Genomic DNA, 21,485 nt, shown 5'->3' with positions numbered 1-21,485 from the left:
AGAAGAGAAAGGCATTATCACACCACTAGGTGGATTAGGAAGGGTTTTTTTCAATCTCATTGGTAATAAATGTTTATAGTGGTAGGACTGTGTAATTAAAATAGGCATCAAGCCGTTTTTCTTTTTAGTGAATTAAAGTGTAACCAAAAAAGATTTGTTAAATTAGTGTAAACTCGAAAGTGTGTTTAGTTTTACGAGAAGATTGAACTGTTGTGTTCCACACTGTGGTCGCATTAAGCATTTCTATCCAAACCTGACTTTTTCCGGTTTCCAAAAGATCCGGTAATACGTCAACAATGGATTCGATTTTTCGTTCGTATTAATATATAATAAAGAAATGCATTCACCAAAACATGTTTTATGTTCATTTCAAATCAAAAACCCAAAGTCTAAAAATTTAAATGTAATATTTTTTTCCTAGCATAGTTATTAAAAAAAATCTGTGAATATGGCTACACTGTAGTCGATACGTTGGTATTTATTCCACAGGGCGAAAATGACGAGAAGGATGATTCGGAAGGAAGAATAAGAAGCCAATTGTCAGGTCTTGTCTTGGGTGTAAAGTGCTGCAGACATTTTTGTTGTGCAGACTTTTGCAGACTTTTGAAAATCGAGGTTTTCGCAGACTTTGGTGCAAATTTACAGACTTTTGAAATAGCCGCAACCTTTTTGTTTTTGCTCGCCATGTCAGTTCTGCGTGTCATACTTTATAAGAAATTGCTACCAGCAAGACATACTTGCTGACTGCAGATTTCTTTTTTCAGATATACAGACTTTTGCAACCCTGCCTGCAGATATTTTAAATTTTTATCTGGCATCTCTGTTCTCAACTTATCCGTGCTAACAAAAACACTAGCCACTACAAACAGCGATAACATTACTGATAAGGACTAGTAGATCTACGCCATAGAAGGAGAGAAATAACATTATTTACTTCACCTTAACGATAATAATGTCTACAGTGCAACTTCCACCGGAGATTTGGGATCGAATTTTCGATTATTTACCCTTCCAACAACAATTACAAAAGGCAGTGGTGTGTCGTGCGTGGAACAAGCGTGTTGCTTATAAAGCCATCTTATCGCTCTCTTGCAGTGGCCACAATTCTCAGAATCTCATTTATTCGATACGCAACACCATAAGAAATTATAAGAATTTCAAAATTGAACTGTTAAGAACAGAGCAAGAATATCTCGAGACCCAACACGCCGTTTTGGAGTGCAGTCAAAGGTTTAACGTTCAAACTTTGTCTCTCGAACTAGCATCGAGTGTAATGTTAGAAAAATTCGTTGATGACCACTACAACTGGATACGCACTGTGCGAAATCTTTGCTTGCAATTGGTTGACGGCGAAAATCTTCCTGTTGACTTACTGGCCAAGTTGACAAATCTTCGGAAGCTACGGCTGCTAAACATTACTGATGCCAATGCTAATTGGACGAAATTGTTGATACAGCTAAGTTTGATTCGAGCTCTTACGATAGATGCAGCATGGCACTACAATGACGAAGCTTTGGACAAGTTAATAGAATCAGTTTCAAATTTCACAGGCCTAGTAGAACTAACGATACGTTCAAACGACAGTGCCTGTCTGACAACGATAGCTAGTAATTTGATTCATCTCGAGAAACTTTCATTGGTGCGATTAACGATTCGGAGAGAGGATAGAGTGCTAGATTTTCCCTCGTTGAAACATTTGAATTTCGATGTCAACTGGTTTGTGTTCGATAGTATGACCTTCAACATAAACGCACCACTGCTTAGATATCTACGTATTTCCAAGAAAATAGTTCCTTTTGTTCAGTTTACCGACAGAACTAAAATTCAGCAAATGGATTTATTTGGCTTCAGCATATCTAGCTCTCATTCCAGTTTTTCAACTGTAGAAACGTTAGGCTTGACAACACAGGAACCCGCTAACCAGGAATCTATTCTAAAGGAAATGAAACTATTCCCGAACATTCTCAAACTGACGCTGAAAGTGATGTCGAAAGATTGTAGCATAGAAGTTCCATGCGCTGCCAGTTTTCAACACATAACGTGTTTACATCTGAATAACTTTGTTCTTCGTATGCAATTTTTTGAAGAGATCGCACAACACAAAATACTGCAGGTATTAGTAAAACGGAAACCTGAATTATAAGGCTACATGACCTTTTTATTTTTAGCATCTAACATTAGAAGAATGCAATTTCTCCCTGAACGCATCAAGCAATTCCGTTGAGCTATCACATTTAAATTACTTCCGCGTGAAACGTGTTTCGTTACCCATGTCGGTAGATTCTTTTCCTGTCGTTGCGTTCGGCCAACCGCCAATCGAACTTGTCGATAAAATACGAACACATCTCTGGCGCAATGATCACTTCAATGTATTCAGCTCGAAATGGGATTAACGTTCTATATTTTAGGTATTAAATTTTTGGATGTGTGGTTTTTGTTGCGATTGAAAATGTTCTGTTGTTTTTCTTGTTGATCGGAATTCGGGAATGTCGATTGTTTTAGTTAATTTTTCACTATTGTTAGATAAATTCAGCCCATTTCGTATTTTTCTTTACCTAATCATATACGACGGAAAGCATGTTTGACGATGATTAAAATATAAGTAAAAATGTCTTCTCATTACAAGTGCGTTATCAATCACCATCGTACTCAACTTACCCGAATGATTATCCTATAAAAATTCGTTTGTAAATACATGCTGGTCATCAAATGGTGAGTCATCACTCACAAGTTCCTGTCTCATGCCTCCACACCGGTCTATTCATGACCGACGTCGGCTGGATAATAAAGTTTCTGGGAGTAGTTGCAGAATGAGACGATGCCAGTTATTTAGGACAGCAGTAAAAATAGAAAAAATAGGCTCTCCGGCAAAAGAAGGAGTTGATGTCGACCTATCAATCCACCCGGAAAATAAACGTTGCGTATTTGAAACTTGGCACATAGAGCTTGAGCTTGAGCGACCACACCTGGTTGCCAATCCGTTACTGATAGGGATTAGCTGAAATTATACAAAGAATTTCAAGATAATCTGACCTGGGATTTGCAAATCGTCCTTCAATGTACATCTTCTGGTAATTCCATTCATTGGTCAGTATGTATGTATGTAGATGTAGAATGTAGATCGTCTAAGGAATGGGAAGGGATGTTAGTCCAACACTTGTTACTAGAGGTCGTATATACTACTGCGCACTCCACAAGTGTCACGGGAGAAGGATATTTGTTAGTAAAGTAGTATTCGCTAGCATCTTAGTATATTCCGGTTTCAAGATGCTCGGAGGCTCCACTAAACTCACAGACTTCCCGTGTGAGCATTCAACGATATTCGATACTGAAGTCCCGGGAAGTCTTGATTCACAGTTCCTATTCGTGGAAACTGAAGGAATTTGAAATAATATCGCGTAACGAATAAAAATTTCTCTATTTATTCTAAATGAATTTACCTGGTTCGCCTTTTACGACGCTTGGGCAATTGAATACTGTGCGAAGAGCCCCAAACTCACTGTTCCGATAACGTAACACAGCCGAAACTTTGCTGGACGAGACAACAATTCCACGTGAGCATCGAGCGTCAATCGTGTATCACAACTGTGACACATGTTTTATGAACGGGCTTTATAGGACTGTACAAGTTTCGAACTTTTGTGGTAACTAATCGGTGAAAGCCATCATCATCTTTAAACTTCAAAGGTCGTTTCTTCATACTCAGCATCATCAACGTACACTACTCACACGAAGCGAGACCCCGCGATGAAAACAAGAAAGTGTTATTCGTGTAACATGCTACATCTGCCCACGGCAAGATGTTAAGCTCGTCATCAGCGATATAAAACATGAACGCCTCTCAAGCAAACGATAGTCCGAAGAACTTTCTTCTCATGGAAAGTATCCCACATTATCAGATCCGAATGGATTCCGAATCAATTCCGAATCGGCGAGAAATTTTCATTCGGAATTTCATGTGGAAATCATAATGAATTCCGAATCAATTCCAACTCCAGTGCAACAACCGATTCCGAATGAACCGATTCGCCTACAACCGGTTGATTCGGAAATCATTCGGAATTGAGTGAGAAGATGCGGACTGAATTGTCAATTCGTCTTCTTCTTCTTCTTTCCTGATTTTGCACGTTTTCGTGCTGATTTTCAGTTTATTTTTAAACGAAAACATTATATAACTGAATATACAAATTTAAAACTTCATGTTTTTCGGATATACAGAACTAGTAAATAACCAGTTCTTCTTAGAATCCCAATATAAACTATTGAAATTCGCTGGAAATTAACAAAACGGCCTACCTTAGTCAGCATCATCCATTCCTCTAGCTGGAGTGTAGTGAAATGGCTTAAGGAGCAAGACTCTTTGAAAGCGTATGAGTAATGTGAACAATGTGTGCGTAAAACAAATTCCGGCGCTTCTTTTCCTGATTTTAATCAACAAATCTTCCATATTGTTGAAAAATAAACCAATCGGTTCATTCTACTTAAAATTACAGTTCAAGAAAAGCGAAAATCTTAGTCTAAAACTCTTCCGTTTTCCTTAAAACTGCTCGAGAAAAAATATTTCAGTTTCATCTTACTTCCACTAACACATTTGATTAGCAACAAACACATCCCTATATGGATTTCCTCTTGCAGAAATTAATGCGATATGAATGATTTATCTACTTTCTATAAGTAAACCTGCAAAAAAGGAAAATTGAATTTAACACGCGAGAGGCAATGGATATGGAATGTTGTCGTAAAACTATTTATCTTTTTTTTTTTTTTCATAAATACGTTTATTTCATAGGCAATATACATAAGTTTTTCTTCGCCGTGGCATCCACAATACATAGTAGTTTAAACCTAATACATTTCGAATATCATATTAGTATGTTGGTACTCATTAGTTAATCTAAACACTGTTTTTATCAAGCGAGTTGCTATTTTAATTACATTAAATAAAATACATTTATTTTGTACATGATCTTATAACTATTTCAGGATTGTTTGTATCAGTTCACCACTTATATTCAATATCCTATAGTTGGCTATTGGTTGAACTCATGGAAGAGAAAACAGTTTAACATAAAATAAAATTTAAATTGGAACTCCAATGGATTTAATGAAATGATAAAGAAGTTTCATGTATGGAAGGTCACGACAAGCAAGAATGTCGCGAACTGGGACATTGGATAGTCTACCTTGGGTACGCAAGGAATTTATTAGTTGAGATCTGACATCACGAAACTCCACGCATGTCCAAACAACATGGTCAATATCGCGGTAACCTTCGCCGCAAGCACAATGATTAGTCTCGGAAAGTCCAATTCGAAGGAGATGTGCATCTAACGTGTAGTGATTGGACATGAGTCTGGACATCACACGAATGAAATCTCTACTCACATCCAGTCCCCTGAACCATGCCTTTGTCGATATTTTAGGAATAATTGAGTGCATCCACCGACCCAGATCATCTTTATCCCAAGAAGCTTGCCAGCTGGCAAGTGTTCTTTGGCGAGACGCGCTATAGAATTCGTTGAAAGCAATCGGTCTCTCATAAATTTCACCCTCAATAGCACCACGTTTGGCTAAAATATCGGCTCTTTCATTGCCTGGAATGGAGCAATGAGCCGGAACCCAAACTATTGTGATTAGATAATTATTATTCAATATGTCGTTCAGACACTGTTTTATTTTACCCAAGAAAAACGGTTCATTTTTGCCAGCAGCGTTTGAGCGAATGGCTTCAATTGCACTCAGACTATCTGTGAAGAGGAAATAATGGTTTGGAGATAATGTGACGATTACATTCAAGCTATAATGAACTGCTGCTAACTCTGCTATATAAACAGATGCAGGTTCTTGAAGCTTGAATGAGGCCGAAACATTATTGTTGAACATACCAAACAACTATTTATCTTATCGGAAAACTGCTTTTGTAACAGCAAATGTTTAGTTTTGTTTATTTTGGGTAGCGCAATCTAATACAAGAGCATTGAAGCAGCGTGGCTAACTTTTTTATTAGGGAATTAAAATATACATTCATAAAATGTACGCATTTTTCCATCAAACATTGGTGAAAAATCGATCAAAACTGATATTTCATCCGAAAAGTCAGGCTTAACATTCATTTTGAGAGTAAATTTTTGCTAAAAAAGATTGTTTGAAACTCAATCGTGCAAGTCACTTTGATAATGTGGTTGCACTGCATATATGAATACATAGATCTATGACATACGTACCAAATAAAATGTACGTAATACACAAATTATCAACACAAGTTAACATGGTTTACTCTTGATCCTTAAGTCGCTTAAATTTCACACTAACACATTCAAAAAATGAGCGAATATTCAATGACATTTATAATGTCACTGTCAATCAGGTTGATCGAGCCAGAGATGCCAGGTCTGCAGATTTGTCTGTAAATCTGCAGATTTGGGGTATAGTGCTGCAGACATTTTTTGTTGTGCAGACTTTTACAGACTTTTAAAATTCTCGCAGACTTTTGCAGATTTTTGAAATTCTCACAGACTTTCGTCTATATTTACAGACTTTGAAAATTTCCGCGACCTTTTTTTTTTTTTTTTTGCTCACCAAGTCAGTTTTGCGTGTCATACTTTGTATAGAAATTGCTGCCAGCAAGACATACTTCTGACTGCAGATTTTTTTTCAGATTTACAGACCCTGTCTGCAGATATTTGAAATTTTTACCTGGCATCTCTGGATCGAGCTGCCAACTCAGGCGAAAATTCTAGCACTGAACCGATCGAACACTGAAAAATCATGCAGTCGAGTAAGAATTCATTACGCATTCCGTCATTTCGATAATGTGGGATATCTCGTACGAATTCGAGGGGCACTAATCCACAGACTAACAGACATGACAGTATGAGAAAATTCTAATAAAAATTATTTTTCGTGATGCACTAGTTCCACCTATATTGTACTGCGCGAACTATTTACTATCTGTACACCCCTTGTGTTATGTAAAAGTTTTTTTACTAGTTGGTTTCCCCTCGTTTGTCAACACCGATCAGCTGCTTGCAGGGATGCCTGATTTCATCAAAATATTTGAAAATGAATCGTCACAATGATTTATTGGATTACGTTGATAATATATTTAACTTTTTCTTGATGTTGGAGGGTAACCATTTATTCGACTCAAATTTGTTCATCTAGACTATTTTTTATTGTGTTGGTAGTTTTCACCCGAAATTAAGTGGCGGCAGACCAGAAGCAAGTAAATATTGTAACAAAACGGGTTCGATTTTTTATTGAGTTGGAGGATGAGAAGTAGGCGCAATTATGTATATAGTTTAGGCAATATCAAAGATAAACTCAAGATAGAGTAGTCTGCGATTTCTTAGGTATCATTTGAATAGGACCCCTCGATGAGCTCGGTTCACTGTCAATTTGAGTATTTTGAAGCAAAACAACAAGTGTCTGATCACTAGATGCGTCGTAACTATGACAATGATTGTTTATGTTTGGAAAAATATCAAGTTACAGTATGAACGATATTGAGAAATTTCGCTTTATATCAGTGATTCTTAGAATAAGAAAGTGAAAACTACTTAGAACCATTGTCTAGAATTTATTTAGTTTGTTATAGCCTCATCCCATGAAGCATCAGTTGTGGCAAGAAATCATTATATGCTGAATGTAAACATATGTGTGCTTCCTTTCTAACTTGTATTGTTTCCATGGCATTTTGTCGGAACTAGTCGACGCTTGTTAACGGAGGGTCAATAAAATTACATTATTACTGAACCAACTGGTTCACGATTACTGACCCAACATTTTTCAATGAAACGTATGGAACATTGTAATCTTCAGTTTATCTTTGGCAATATGTATTAAATCTGTATCCTGCATGAAATTCGCATGGACGTATACAAATCAATACATTACAGGTAATTCTGTATGAATGGCAACTCTGTTGGTAAATGAAAAAAATAAAGACAGTCTAGATGACAGACAGGATGTTTTTGATAGGGTAACGTGGCGCCATCATGACACATGTGAGTACTGTCCCAAATAATGGAATATTCGAAATGACCGTTAAAATGATTGAAGAATCAAATTTGAGTGTCCTGTCTGTTAGTCTGTGACTAATCTCCAAATAATTAGGGGAACGTGCCACTTGAACCAATTTGTTCTGATACATCATACAAACGGAAAAATGGACGCGTCCGAGGAAGTAATAAATCATCACGATTGGTAAAAGTAAAGGGTGATTTTTTAAGAGCTTGAGAACTTTTTTAAACAATAAAACGCATAAAATTTGCAAAATCTCATCGGTTCTTTATTTTAAACGTTAGATTGGTACATGACATTTACTTTTTGAAGATAATTTCATTTAAATGTTGACCGCGGCTGCGTCTTAGGTGGTCCATTCGGAAAGTCCAATTTTGGGCAACTTTTTCGAGCATTTCGGCCGGAATAGCCCGAATTTCTTCGGAAATGTTGTCTTCCAAAGCTGGAATAGTTACTGGCTTATTTCTGTAGACTTTAGACTTGACGTAGCCCCACAAAAAATAGTCTAAAGGCGTCAAATCGCATGATCTTGGTGGCCAACTTACCGGTCCATTTCTTGAGATGAATTGTTCTCCGAAGTTTTCCCTCAAAATGGCCATAGAATCGCGAGCTGTGTGGCATGTAGCGCCATCTTGTTGAAACCACATGTCAACCAAGTTCAGTTCTTCCATTTTTGGCAACAAAAAGTTTGTTAGCATCGAACGATAGCGATCGCCATTCACTGTAACGTTGCGTCCAACAGCATCTTTGAAAAAATACGGTCCAATGATTCCACCAGCGTACAAACCACACCAAACAGTGCATTTTTCGGGATGCATGGGCAGTTCTTGAACGGCTTCTGGTTGCTCTTCACTCCAAATGCGGCAATTTTGCTTATTTACGTAGCCATTCAACCAGAAATGAGCCTCATCGCTGAACAAAATTTGTCGATAAAAAAGCGGATTTTCTGCCAACTTTTCTAGGGCCCATTCACTGAAAATTCGACGTTGTGGCAGATGAAATTATCTTCAAAAAGTAAATGTCATGTACCAATCTAACGTTTAAAATAAAGAACCGATGAGATTTTGCAAATTTTATGCGTTTTATTGTTTAAAAAAGTTCTCAAGCTCTTAAAAAATCACCCTTTACTATACAATACGTGGACCGATTTAAAAAAACGAAATGATTTTTGAAAATAACTTTTTTTTAACTTTAAATATGGTAAACTCATCAACTTAAATTTAGATAACAATGAGCAACTAATGTAGATTTGCTTTTTTATTGAATCTCGTGAGTTCCATGATCATTGCAGTCATTCGAAGTTAAAAAAATTATATGGTTGTATACGAGATACGACCGATCATGATGACATTGAGAATTCAATTTTAAAATTTTCGTATCAGCAGATTTGAATAATTTGAAATATAGGCAAATAATTGCGAAACACTTGGATTCTAGAACAATTTAAGGAAGCTTGAACCTTCAATTACTAATATATCATCGTCAAGTGCGTTCTAGATGTATTTATAATAATATTTGAAGCAAAAATTTTTTTAGCAAACTTCCGCTTCCGTTAGTAAATAGAGACTACTGTTCACGACAATCGCCACCGGTGATTTGTTTGCTATGTTATTTGGTCGTACGTGAAGTCCACAACAGATTAGTGTTTCTGACAAACCTATGTTAAAATTTCCAACACTGATGCATATTTACGGATTTTTCCTTTCTCTAGAAATCTACTTCTTAGAACTTATGTATTTTAGTTTATTACTTCAGAAAACTACAGAATATTTAAATTGAGAACTATTCAATCATCATCATACAATTTTTGAATTCCAAATTAAAGAAAAATGTCTTTAAAATGTAAGCAGTGTGCCTTTAAACTTATTAAATAAAAACAAATTATTATAAATAGCAAATACTTTCGCTATACACTAAGGTCTCTTTTTACACGGGGGTTACGTACCGTGTTAAAAAATATCCGTGTAAAAGAAAACCGTGTTAATGGCGGAAACGTGCAAAAAAAAAAACTCGTGGAAAATTTGACGTAATAATTCCAAAAACCGTAGATTTGATTATTTGTTTGTTTTGTTTTGGATAAAATGTAACTTTTGTTAATATGAAGGGGAAAAAAGCTTATTTTTCAACCCCCAAATTTATACAAGGTGCACAACATTTGTAAATAATTTAGTTTAGATGCGATTAGTACATAAAAACATATATGTTATCGCGATAAAAATAAAGTCTTGTATTTTTCTGTGAAACAAAATCTGTTTCAATGCATCCGCCATTTTTTTCGCTTTGGTTTCCTGATAGCATTCTGAAAAAGGAGAGAGAAATAAAATTGCCTCGACAAGGCTGCCAAACACACAGACGTTTCATTGTATCAAAGACATCATACTAACAAGATATCCAGCTCTCACATTTCCCGAACAAATTTTTGGCAACATCCTTTTTTGCGACCATGGCGCCCTCAGGCGAGTCCGCATCGAATCACGTACATAGAAGTAGGGGATAGAAATGTCAAATTCGTACGCGCCAAAATAGCAGCACTGCGCACCCATACAATTGACATGACATGTTGAATGAGACGCCGTGCGATGGCGTTGCTGAACTGAAGATTGAGATCGCTCTAAGCTGACAGGGTCTGATTGTATATAAACACATGTTTTGTTTCGCTTTCAATCTTTGTGAAAGTTGAATATTTTTTCATTGTTCATTGGAATCTATGTAATGTTCAACCTAGAATGACTATAATCAGAGTGGCGACAGCTGTTCGTTTGGAATGACAGCTACCAGTTCCAAACGAGCAAACGACCTGTCAATTCAATGTAAAGCTAATTGAGCAATTTGACGTCTCAGTTACTCACACCAATGCAGAGTGCGCAGATCTATTCATATACGAAATTAGAATGTGTGCGAACCGAAGTCAAAGTTTGTTGTGGGTTCAATTTTACGCTGAGGTAAAACATTTTAGACTCATAATCATACACTGCGAAAAATGCATATAGAATTTCGTAAGCTATGAACTAATGAACCAAGTAGAAGACAGTTCCATTACATGATATAGAGTTTCATGAACCCAGTGAATTTTGTCGAGCCGCATCGTGCCAATTATTGAAGACATATATGCAATAAAAAAACACTGCAATGCCAAGAGAACAGTTGAGAAAGACATAAAATCGTTCATGAAACTCTATATCACGTAATGGTACTGTCTTCTACCTGGTTCATTAGTCCATAGCTTACGAAATTCTATATGCATTTTTCGCAGTGTATGAATATGAGTCAAAAATGTTTTACCTCAGTGTAAAATTGAACCCACAACAAACTTTGACTTCGGTTCGCACACATTCTAATTTCGTATATGAATAGATCTGCGCACTCTGCATCGGTGTGAGTAAATGAGACGTCAAATTGCTCAATTAAATCAGATGATTTCAACAATAGTCAAGTTCATGTTTACTATAAATGGTATCTGCTCTCGAATAGTAATATTGAACAGTATATTGTATGAATAACTAATACGATTGAGATGGTTAGGCTAACCATGACCGAATCTTTATTTACATTGTGGTTTTCGCTATAACCAGAGCCATGGAATTTTTAACATTTCATTTCTAGTTATTTCGAAACTGAAGGCAGTGGTTGATTCAACAATGCTGTAGATCAGCAAAACATGAGCTAATGTTGAAAAGTTTTATGAATTTGAATTCTAGAACAAGAACAACAAAATAGTTTCATTGAATTCTATTTTATTTTTGCATAAAGTCAAATGATGATGTGCCTGGTGAAATATTGATTATCAACGTAGACAGTGTCTAGACACGGAGCAGCATTGCTTGGTTGCAACTGTTGATCCCAGGCTCTGTTCGGTGAAGTTTCTCCTGAAGAAGAAATGGAAGAAATTAATAGCCAAGTCCAGAAGCAAACCTCAATACCCACCTGCCATATATTGTTATTTTTTCCATCGGATTCGAGCGATTTGAATCCGGGAATCGGATGATGTTAGTCGTTTTAATCAATCGCTTGATGTTGTTTCTACAGCGACCGATAACGAATAATAAAAATTATACAGGACGTCGATTTCACTAGAAAACAGCCGTTACCGGCAAAATTGTTGAAAAATTTAATTTCAACGCTGGAAAATAGTAAGGCTACAAATTTACTCACCTGCAAGACCTTCCAAATTGCACAATATAAGTCACAATATACATTTTTTTTAAATCATTCAATGATGTGTTACGAAATTGTCTGCTGTATTGTAACTTTATGTGACAGTAACAAAGTATATCCGTTTATTGACAATTTGTATAGTCAGCACAAATGAAAAACATAGTCGGTTAAAAAACACTATACGATAATGTGCTTACTACATAAATTATGTTGATATGAAATACATGAATAGTGTTTTCAAACTTAATAAATTCTTTTAAACCATGTATCATTTATGGTAACATTATTATACTGTGGACATATTTACATGGTAGCAATAACTATTTAGCTCCTTACTAGAAATTGTGATTTTAACTATTTGTTCTTATATTCGAGATGACTACCATTGTCAGGATGACCATACCAGAAAAGTCATAAATACAAATAGTTTAGTCAAGTCGTAGTCTTTGTTGTCTAGTAATTTATACAATACAGATGGTGAATAGTCATATATCATGATTGTTGCTACTATTTAAGCGTATAGTTGAAATGACAATGGAAAACAGGCTACGGTTACTATGGTATTTTGCTCAGTGTAGCATTAACCTTTCAACTGCTGAGAACAGCCACACCAACACATTCGCACGTGGATTGACTATGGAATGTTTTGAATTGTTGCCAACATTACGGATGAGATATCGTCACTCTGGTTATAGGCACTCTAGTTCAACCCATACGATAGATTTATGTGACAAAATTTCTCATCAAAATAATAACATTATTCGTCTTCATTTGATATTCGTAAATCCCGCATGTCCATACAAAAAAACGAATCTTGAGACGAGGTAAATGGCATTGGAATATGGGTATGTTTGGTAGTGAGAAAGCAATGTTATTAGCAATAATATTTTATATAATTAGTATATATGAAGGGCAATAACTGATTGTCTTTCATATGTACTTTTTATTGAAAAAATAAAACCAATGCGCTAAAAATGTAGAACCGATTCAAAACGGTTCTGCCAATCTTGTATGGCAAGAATCCGACAGAAACAGAACCGATAATAACCGCTAGGCGAAATTCTGTGCCGGAAACGGTTGTTGCATTGTTGCCAGAAATTGCTGGCAGACATAGCCAGCCGTCTGGGGAGAAATCTGCCCGCCGCGTACAAGTGGACAAGAGAAATACGATGCGCAAAGGGAATTGAGCGAACCACGTGGTCGATTTAAAACTCAACACGCGACCCTCTGTCCTCAGCAGGGCTTGCAAATTGAAGCAACGAATATGAACGAAGGGGTTTCACCATCTGTGCTATTCACACACATTCGTATGTCAGGTAGAATTCACAGCGCAACCCAAGCCAGGAGAGCTGCTTCGTTCGTTCGTTAGTTCATGAATATGCACGCTTGCTGAGACCTATGCTTCATGAGGTTAGCATTTGATTAATGGTTCTCATATTGTAGATGCCTATGAGGAAACTAGATTCATAACTTTTAGTTCCGATGAATATTAATTTAAAGAACATTGCTTTTAGTGTTTCTAGGATATATACACAGTGTAAACTGCCAAGAAACAAATTGATCGTTTTGAAAATGGGCTCAAATGCAAAATTTCTGCTATAAAATGTTTAAAGTATGTTTGAAATGTGATCGAATTTGGTCTTGGAATGCGAACATTATGTTAAAAATGATTTCTGTAAACCTACTTTTTAAAAATAAACCGTAAACATTGCCTATATAACTTTGCTTCGCGTCTTGTAGCACACCGTGAGGCAAGGTCTTCTTTCTCGTACAATACTAACGAGAGCGAACCCTTCATCTCATTACATTGTCATGGATTGCTTAGTTCATGTGTTAACTGAGACTGAGAGCCAGGGGTGCGAAAATTTGACATTTTTTTATACTGTTGCCAAGCATAAGACAGTCACTGCCAACGATATACGCAGCTGCTACGTTCAACAGTAGCCAACTCGCAATGACACGAGAGCTTGGCGCAATCATGAGAGCCACGACACACGACAGCAATATTGAGAGCAGTTAATTTTGTCGCACTCTCTCACATCAGTCAAAGCCACAGCGTTCGCTTTGTGGTAGTGTAGGTACATACTGGATAAGTAGCTGCTTTGTTCATTTTTGGTCACGGGTTTCAAGAATGTCACGAGCTCAAAATGTCATGACATTTTCATAACGGCACTGTTATATCCGCTGTGATTGATCTGTGGCGATAAATTTAATGCGAACGGCGGTGTTTTTATTATCGGTCCAATTTCAGTTTTGAAAAAATTCAATCACAAAGCTTGTTCATGCAGATGTTTCAAAAATATTACAATTATTTACATAAATTCCATACACGAAGTATCAGGAGCGCAGCTTTTGCCTTTATAATATGACGCAATTGCAAGAAATCTTACAGCAGAGAGAATAAGTTTTGCGCTCCTATTACTTCTACAATTCTTGTTCATGCTAAACGGGCTTCAATTGTTTGATCGAAAAAGTGCATCCAAATTCTGGAAGTCAAAGCATTTACTTTGCTTTTCTCACTGAACCGCTTCCTTCCAACGGGAGTGCAGAGAAACAAAACACGTAAGGATACACAAAAAACCGTCTGCATTGGGAAGCAAGACTTTCTTGTGCATTTCCCCCTACACCTCATGAGAATCGACATAAAACGAATTTCAAAGTTAAGCCTTGTTGGCGACTGCCTCCCGAAAGTTGTTGAAATTGGAAGGAGCTACTGTTTATTGTGGCTAGCCTATCTCAGATTGAAAAGATTAGAACAGCTATCGATGAGAGCAAACGGCGACATTCACGAGAAAAAATGTCATGAGACCTATGACATTTTTCATCTCCTGCAGTCGTGGCGAAGTACAATCGGCGACTGCTGTCATTTGCGCAGTTTGAATGGCAGCTGTTTCGTGTCATTCTCCAGTACCGTTTGCAACCCTGCTGAGAGCACAGACAATTTACTTGGCAAGGGGAATTGGTCTGCTCAGTAGCATATACTCTCACGCATTCAGTTTCTGTCTAATATAGGTCTCTCATTCAACTATGTCAAGCAAAGTGTTCACAGCAGATATTTTTTGTTGCTTCGTTCGTTTGAGGATTCACAATACAAGCCCTGGTCCTCAGACTTTAACAGTCATTCTCAACGAAACTGATAAAGATCTATGCACGCAGCGACAGAATCAAAGGGGAAGAATTCATAGAGATGAATATGGATCAAATTAGAAAAGGTATTACTATGTGTCATGCTGAAGAAACTCATTTCATCGGCGTAAATCATAATACTACTAGAGCTATATCATTCAAATAGGTATAAAATACTGTACTGCTCGATATGATTAAGAGTTGAAGAGATTAGTAAATTCGACTAGTTCTTCAACGCTACGAAATTCTCGATGATATCAATGACGATGCTGACATCATACACCACAACTGAGCGAAACAAACGTTGTCGTGTAATTTATTTTGTAAATTCAAACCTTCAATTAACTCTAATAATCGTTTTCTTACAGACAACCTGTTCCCTTTTTTAAATTTTTTCTCAAAGAACAAATGACAGTGCTTTTTAAACTTTCATCAGAAACCGTGTTAATTGCGAAAACCGTGTTAATTCCGGAATCAGTGTAAAAAAAGCCGTGTATATAAAAACCGTGTAAAAAGAGACCTTAGTGTACTTGTTTCAGTTAAATGTTTTCAAACCGACTGGTTGTTAAATCTCGATGATCAGGCTCAGAATAACCATAACTTTAAATGCTTCTAACCAGTTGATTTGAAGATGAATATATGTTATTTCTCCATGAACATTAGATTAGGTCCAGGGACGAATTTCAACGATTTTTAATGCCAATATTACGCTTCGTAAGACTATATCAATTTCTAACCATTTAATTAGGTTACATGATTATTGTTTGGTTCAATAATAGAAGCTAAGGCCATACATGAAACTTTTTAATGCTACAAACTACCAAAAGGAGAATTTGAGATCAAATAGACAATTTTGACATGAAAGCCTGATTGTAGAAAGAAAACTTATTTGCCTTGTACCAAAAACCAAATGCATTTGATTCCAAGTGAGATAAAGTTGGACCCAGATTGAAATAAAATATATTTGAATTCGAAGCACAATATAATTGAATTTAATTTATTTTTGTGCATGTAGAAAACAAAATTATTTGCTTTGAAATAACTATTAGGGTAACAGAGGTATTTTGGCCACTTCATATATTTTGGCCCACCTAACAAACCTTATCGATTTTATCGGATTTAATTGATGTGAAGTAACTCATGTTACATAAATTTGAAGGTAAACACATTAAATTACCTATTGCGGGAGGGTTTTTCAAAGATATTACAACATTTGGTGGATATTTATTCAAAGTGGGTCAAAATAAAATCAATCCTAAAGTGGGCCAAAATACCTCTGTTACCCTAAATGTATTGAGGTTTCTATGCCCGGTGAAAAATGAACGGTGGCCCTACTGAAAAATTGGTGGCCAACACATTTCCTGATGAAAACAAAACAATATGTAAAAGCGATTCACACGCAGCATCAAGCGGCTATCACCTGAATGGAACGATTACGGAACAACAACATTAATTGTAAGCAAGGGGCAAATCACTCTAAACTCTAGACAATCTCATACTAAAAAACTCATGTCATTCCAAAACAATTTTCTCTAATCTCATTTGATCCCAACTAGTCTAGATAAGTTTGGGTAATTTAAAACTAATCCAACCTAGTTTTTCCTAATCTTGTTTGAAGTATATCTGTCATTCGAGCTCCCACGCAGAGATGCCATTGATACAGATTTATCTGTATTATACAGATTTTTACATGCGCTTACAGATTTAATACAGAGTACAGATTTTATACAGATTTCTTAAATTAAATAATATTTATACAGATACCACAAAAAGTAAGAAAGAAATAATGAAACTTTTCCGTCTGAGCGTGTTCGATTGCCCATATTAAAATGAAAATTTTTTCGTGCAGCTGTTTAAAGATGAACGCTGAAATACATTTATATCATAATTTGAAACCAATTTGAGCTGATGTTCAAGGAAGCCATGGCGTCATGAAACTTTATTGTCAGACTGAAAAGTTGTATGACCTGACTTGACGTTGCGTATTGGGCGTTTGAATTCCATGTTTGAATTCCAAGTCATCATTTTCAAACGAAAAAGTATATGGATTTACAATTCAATTGTGATTGATAACAAAAACAATTAAATTTCGTCGTTGAATGTTCTTGTCAGTGCGGCAAGGACTTACGATATAAAGGAATGCTCCTTGCATCTGCCATTCTATAACAATAATCTAATGGAATAACATCTTTAAACATAATTTTATTTCCGAAATTTCCTTTCATTAGTGAATACAGATAAATACAGATTTTTTATACAAATCAATACAGATTTTCTATGAAAATATCTGGCATCTCTGCTCCCACGTTTACAGCTTCTTATGTCAAAATAATGCTTTTCCAGATCTCGGCTAAACTTCTCTAATCCCATTCTAATCCAGCAAGATCCCTGCTAAACTTTTTTACTCCCGGTAAAACTTGTTTGGGTTCAGACAAAGTTTAGAGTGATTTGCCCCTTGATTGTAAGCAATTCATATGAAAGGACACTACGTCAAGTTCACGGAACTTTTTATCGTCGGATACGTGAGCAATATTCGGCTAAATAAAATTAATAAAACAATCTGGACGTCGACCGAAGTTGATTGATCGTCTGAACTGTGTTTAATGCATTCGTTTCCTGATGAAAACAAACCAATCTCATTTGCATTTGTGGTTGTAAGTGAGCTGTCAGAAAGCCTAATTTGAATTAAGTTACTTGCCGTTACCCTATCATATCTCACATTGAACAAATTATACAACGCTTCATTAAATTCCAACGATCTGCCCACACTGAATATAATTTGTGTCTCACAAAACATTGCTCATTCGTGGATTCATCGGAATATTCATTTCAATGCGATCTGCGACCTTCACGACCATCCACTGCACGATGTAAAATACCTGATGATCACGTTTTTCTATGTGTTAGTGCGGTTGTCATTTTATTTTGGAATAACAGAGAGACGTGAAGAAGAAAAACATAAACAAATGACGTTTCGGGAGTTGCTTTTATGAAAATATTTAGAGTTGATTCTGTTTGCGAAAATATTGACAGTGAAATGCGGTGTTTTGTTCCGGGATGTTTCAATCGTTTTCATCACCTGCATTTGAAATGCCACCAACAGCACAATCACTCCATTATCCATAATAACTGTAATAGATACCACAGTGCGATCCGCCAAATCCTTCCTCCAACGAAATGAACAGAATCGGATGTGTGTAAAATTTTCTATATTTCGACGTTACCTTGCAAGCCCTTGAAGGTAAAATGTCCAGATTTTCAATAAGTGCCAAAGATTCGCAAGGCTGCGCGACAACTGGAGTAACTTAGAAGTGAAATCCCGATCTGAACTAGTCGTTTGTTTATGTTTACATGCTTGAATCCCGGCGCGCCATACTTAATTTCGTGAGAAAATTACCAACACAACCAAACCTGTCTTACTACGCCACCAGTGTATTTTACGTCGTGCATCCACTGATCGCATGAATTTTGTCAGTTTGCTGTCGGCATAGTAGATTTTTTTATAATATTCCGCGAAATGTCGATCGATCGATTGCCGGCGGAAATATTGCAGAAAATTTTTGATTACCTACCTCGCGCGGAGCAGCTGCAGAAAACTCGCATTAATCGCCGCTGGAACCGTCTATCACTGCGCGAAACTTACCTAATTCTAGCATACGGTGAACAACTGATTAGCGAACGATTGCTACGACGAACAACGCGGGGCTACTGTTGCTTCTCGATCGAATTTAGTGAGGCTTACGAGGAACTGCGGTCGAGATTATGCATTTGTGCGCAGAAATTTTCGTTGCGAAAATTAATACTGGACGGTATCCAAACTTATGCGATGGTAAGCTTCGTTAGTGAACACGGAAGTTGGCTACGCAGTTTAGTGCAGCTCTCAGTGACAGTGTCGAACCAGATAGACTCTAGTCAAATCAACGTCCAGTTGGACCTGCCAAGATTGCGTATTCTATCTTGGACCTACAACACTGAAGGATGCAGCTCAGCTCTTCCAGTTTTCCGGTTGAACGCGCCATCGCTTGAAGATGCCTTTATAGAGTGCCTGGAAACAGAACGATGTCCATTAATACTGGAGAACACAGGGAAACTCAAGTCTCTGGGACTATTCGTTCCGAAGTTGATCGAGCATTTATGTCCAGATGGACTAAATTCGCTTGACTGTTTGAGAATTTATAATTCAAGCAGACCGTTCGCCTGGAATATTGACCAGTGCAGTCTTTCTCGTCTAAAGGTGTTGGAATTATGCGGCTGTGTTGTGAGCGGTGTGTCGTTGTCATTTATAAGAAACTTCCCTCAACTGGAAACACTAGTGATACAAACCGAGCTTAATAATCCAATCAATCTAAGCATCATAGCGAATTCTTTGCCCAACCTTAAACAGTTGCGTCTCTTCGACGTCCGATACATCTACGAGCCGGGAATGTTGACCTTTCCTTCACTTCAAACACTAGACATCAACGACGTAATGTGTGACCATGCCGATCATCAGCTCGAGATAAATGCACCCTATTTGATGACACTGAAGGGAACTAATTTGAATCTAATACTGCTCGAACTGACGAAATACTCCACCGTAAAGTCTTTGATTGTTTTTGGTCTTTATCTTAACTTCCCGCGACCGCGTCTGTTCGAATCCGTTATGATACTTTACCTTGATGTTCCCTGCAATACATCAAATGCAATGCTGGCCATGAATCCGCATACAATACTACTCACAGAATGTTTACACCAATTCCCAAACCTTACCCGTCTCACGGTGGTTTTGCATGACAAAAGAGTACCCGTCGCAATCAGTGGATTCCTGTTGGCAATTAGTTTTGTAAATCTCCGCTACCTACACTTGCGAGACTTTGATCTGGATTACAACTTTTTAGTGGGAATCAAAAAAGCCAACATTCGGGTTAGATGTGGTTTTCTTGATAAACAAAATACCGTTAAAAGCTAAGTTCTTTTATTTTTGCAGACGCTCATCCTGCAGGACGGTACCCTAAATACTACAGCGGACAACGTACCGTTGCATTTCTCAGAATTACAACATTTTTTCGTACAGAACGTCAAACTACCGAAAGACGTTACGGAGTTTCCGGTGCTGTATCCGCCGATGGAGATGATTCTCGCACTGGCCGAAAGCAATGTTTTCAGCTCCGAGTGCTGGGATGAAAATGTCGTCAAGTCTCGCGAAGACTACCTCACATATCTGCAATATTAGTAGATATAACAGATCTTATATTAAAGCAAGTTTTACGTTTTTGAAAATAAAAATACAAATGAGTACTGTGTTAAATGACGTTTCCCTATTCGTGTGAAATCTTGAAGGTACAAAAAACATTCTTGAAGCATTTCCTATGCACGCGCTATTTTTTTTTTTGCTCCAGTTTCCTGGTAATGTAACGAAAATTAGAGAGAAATTGGATGCAGACACATTTTATGCAAACTTGTAACCGAAAATATCGAAACTTTTCTGGTCACCCGAGAGTCGTTTTGTACATATGCGAGAGAGAAATGTAATACGCAGAGCGAGACACGTGGTTATACGCGATCCACTGGCCTCAGCCCTTAAGCTTCAGTCTCACATGAAACATGCCAGAGGAAGGTTATTGCTAGACAGCAAGCATCACACAAATTGCTAGAAAACGAATTGAAATTCTTACAGCTGTGCTTTGATCAATTGCAATTAACTCGTACTCGCGTGGATGTTTCACATGCAGAGCAGTTTAAGTGTCAAAACTGATTTACCGGCGAGCAGAATTTAAGAATATGAACCAAGACTTTTTCCGTTTTCAATTATATCAAACTAACTAGAGATTATGAGAGGAGAAAGAATATGATATTATAGAGCCATAGTACTCAAGGAAGAGCAAGGATTTAAGATAAAGTGCGGAAAAGTAAGACGTGACAAGGGTCATTTAAGGCTGTGAACCATTTCGCGGTTAATTTTAACTTTTGGTTGAAATCTGACACTTGAGTGGTTATTCTGTGTCGAGTAGTTAAATTTAACTAAAACTGCGGCCCATTTCAAAATTTGACGGACGGAAAGTTATTTGCGTTTATTTTCCATTGGAAATAATTTCAACTAAAGAATTAATTTGATGTTGTCAAAAATTCCGAGTCCGATTTCGTGTACCGCAATGCGATGGACCGTTATTGTCGAGCATTTTGAAACAAAGAAGATGTCCAAA

The 21,485-nt window shown here is 37.0% G+C and overlaps 2 protein-coding genes across 2 annotated transcripts; both read left to right on the top strand.

Moving 5' to 3' along the window:
- The first annotated feature begins 836 nt into the window (after window positions 1-836).
- LOC131428042 (uncharacterized) lies at window positions 837-2,580 on the top strand. Its single transcript, XM_058591680.1, has 2 exons — window positions 837-2,113; window positions 2,169-2,580. The coding sequence occupies exons 1-2, from the start codon at window positions 953-955 to the stop codon at window positions 2,391-2,393; spliced, it is 1,386 nt and encodes a 461-aa protein (XP_058447663.1). The 5' UTR covers window positions 837-952; the 3' UTR covers window positions 2,394-2,580.
- A 15,619-nt stretch (window positions 2,581-18,199) lies between these two features.
- Window positions 18,200-20,577, top strand: LOC131431947 (uncharacterized). The gene is made up of 2 exons (XM_058597927.1): window positions 18,200-20,206; window positions 20,270-20,577. Exons 1-2 carry the CDS (start codon window positions 18,821-18,823, stop codon window positions 20,513-20,515), a joined length of 1,632 nt encoding a protein of 543 aa, XP_058453910.1. The 5' UTR covers window positions 18,200-18,820; the 3' UTR covers window positions 20,516-20,577.
- The last annotated feature ends 908 nt before the right edge of the window (window positions 20,578-21,485 follow it).

The sequence above is a fragment of the Malaya genurostris genome, chromosome 2 (assembly GCF_030247185.1).
Source record: "Malaya genurostris strain Urasoe2022 chromosome 2, Malgen_1.1, whole genome shotgun sequence".
Classification (NCBI taxonomy): domain Eukaryota; kingdom Metazoa; phylum Arthropoda; class Insecta; order Diptera; family Culicidae; genus Malaya; species Malaya genurostris.
Note: the sequence above shows the minus strand (reverse complement) of the source record. Positions and strands in the feature narration are given on the sequence as shown.

Excerpts from the sequence above, each read along its gene's own strand:
- LOC131428042 (XM_058591680.1), top strand. The coding sequence starts at position 953 with ATGTCTACAGTGCAACTTCCACCGGAGATTTGGGATCGAATTTTCGAT. Across the intron at positions 2,114-2,168 it reads CACAACACAAAATACTGCAG|CATCTAACATTAGAAGAATG; the intron begins GTATTAGTAAAA and ends TTTTATTTTTAG.
- LOC131431947 (XM_058597927.1), top strand. The coding sequence starts at position 18,821 with ATGTCGATCGATCGATTGCCGGCGGAAATATTGCAGAAAATTTTTGAT. Across the intron at positions 20,207-20,269 it reads TCAAAAAAGCCAACATTCGG|ACGCTCATCCTGCAGGACGG; the intron begins GTTAGATGTGGT and ends TTATTTTTGCAG.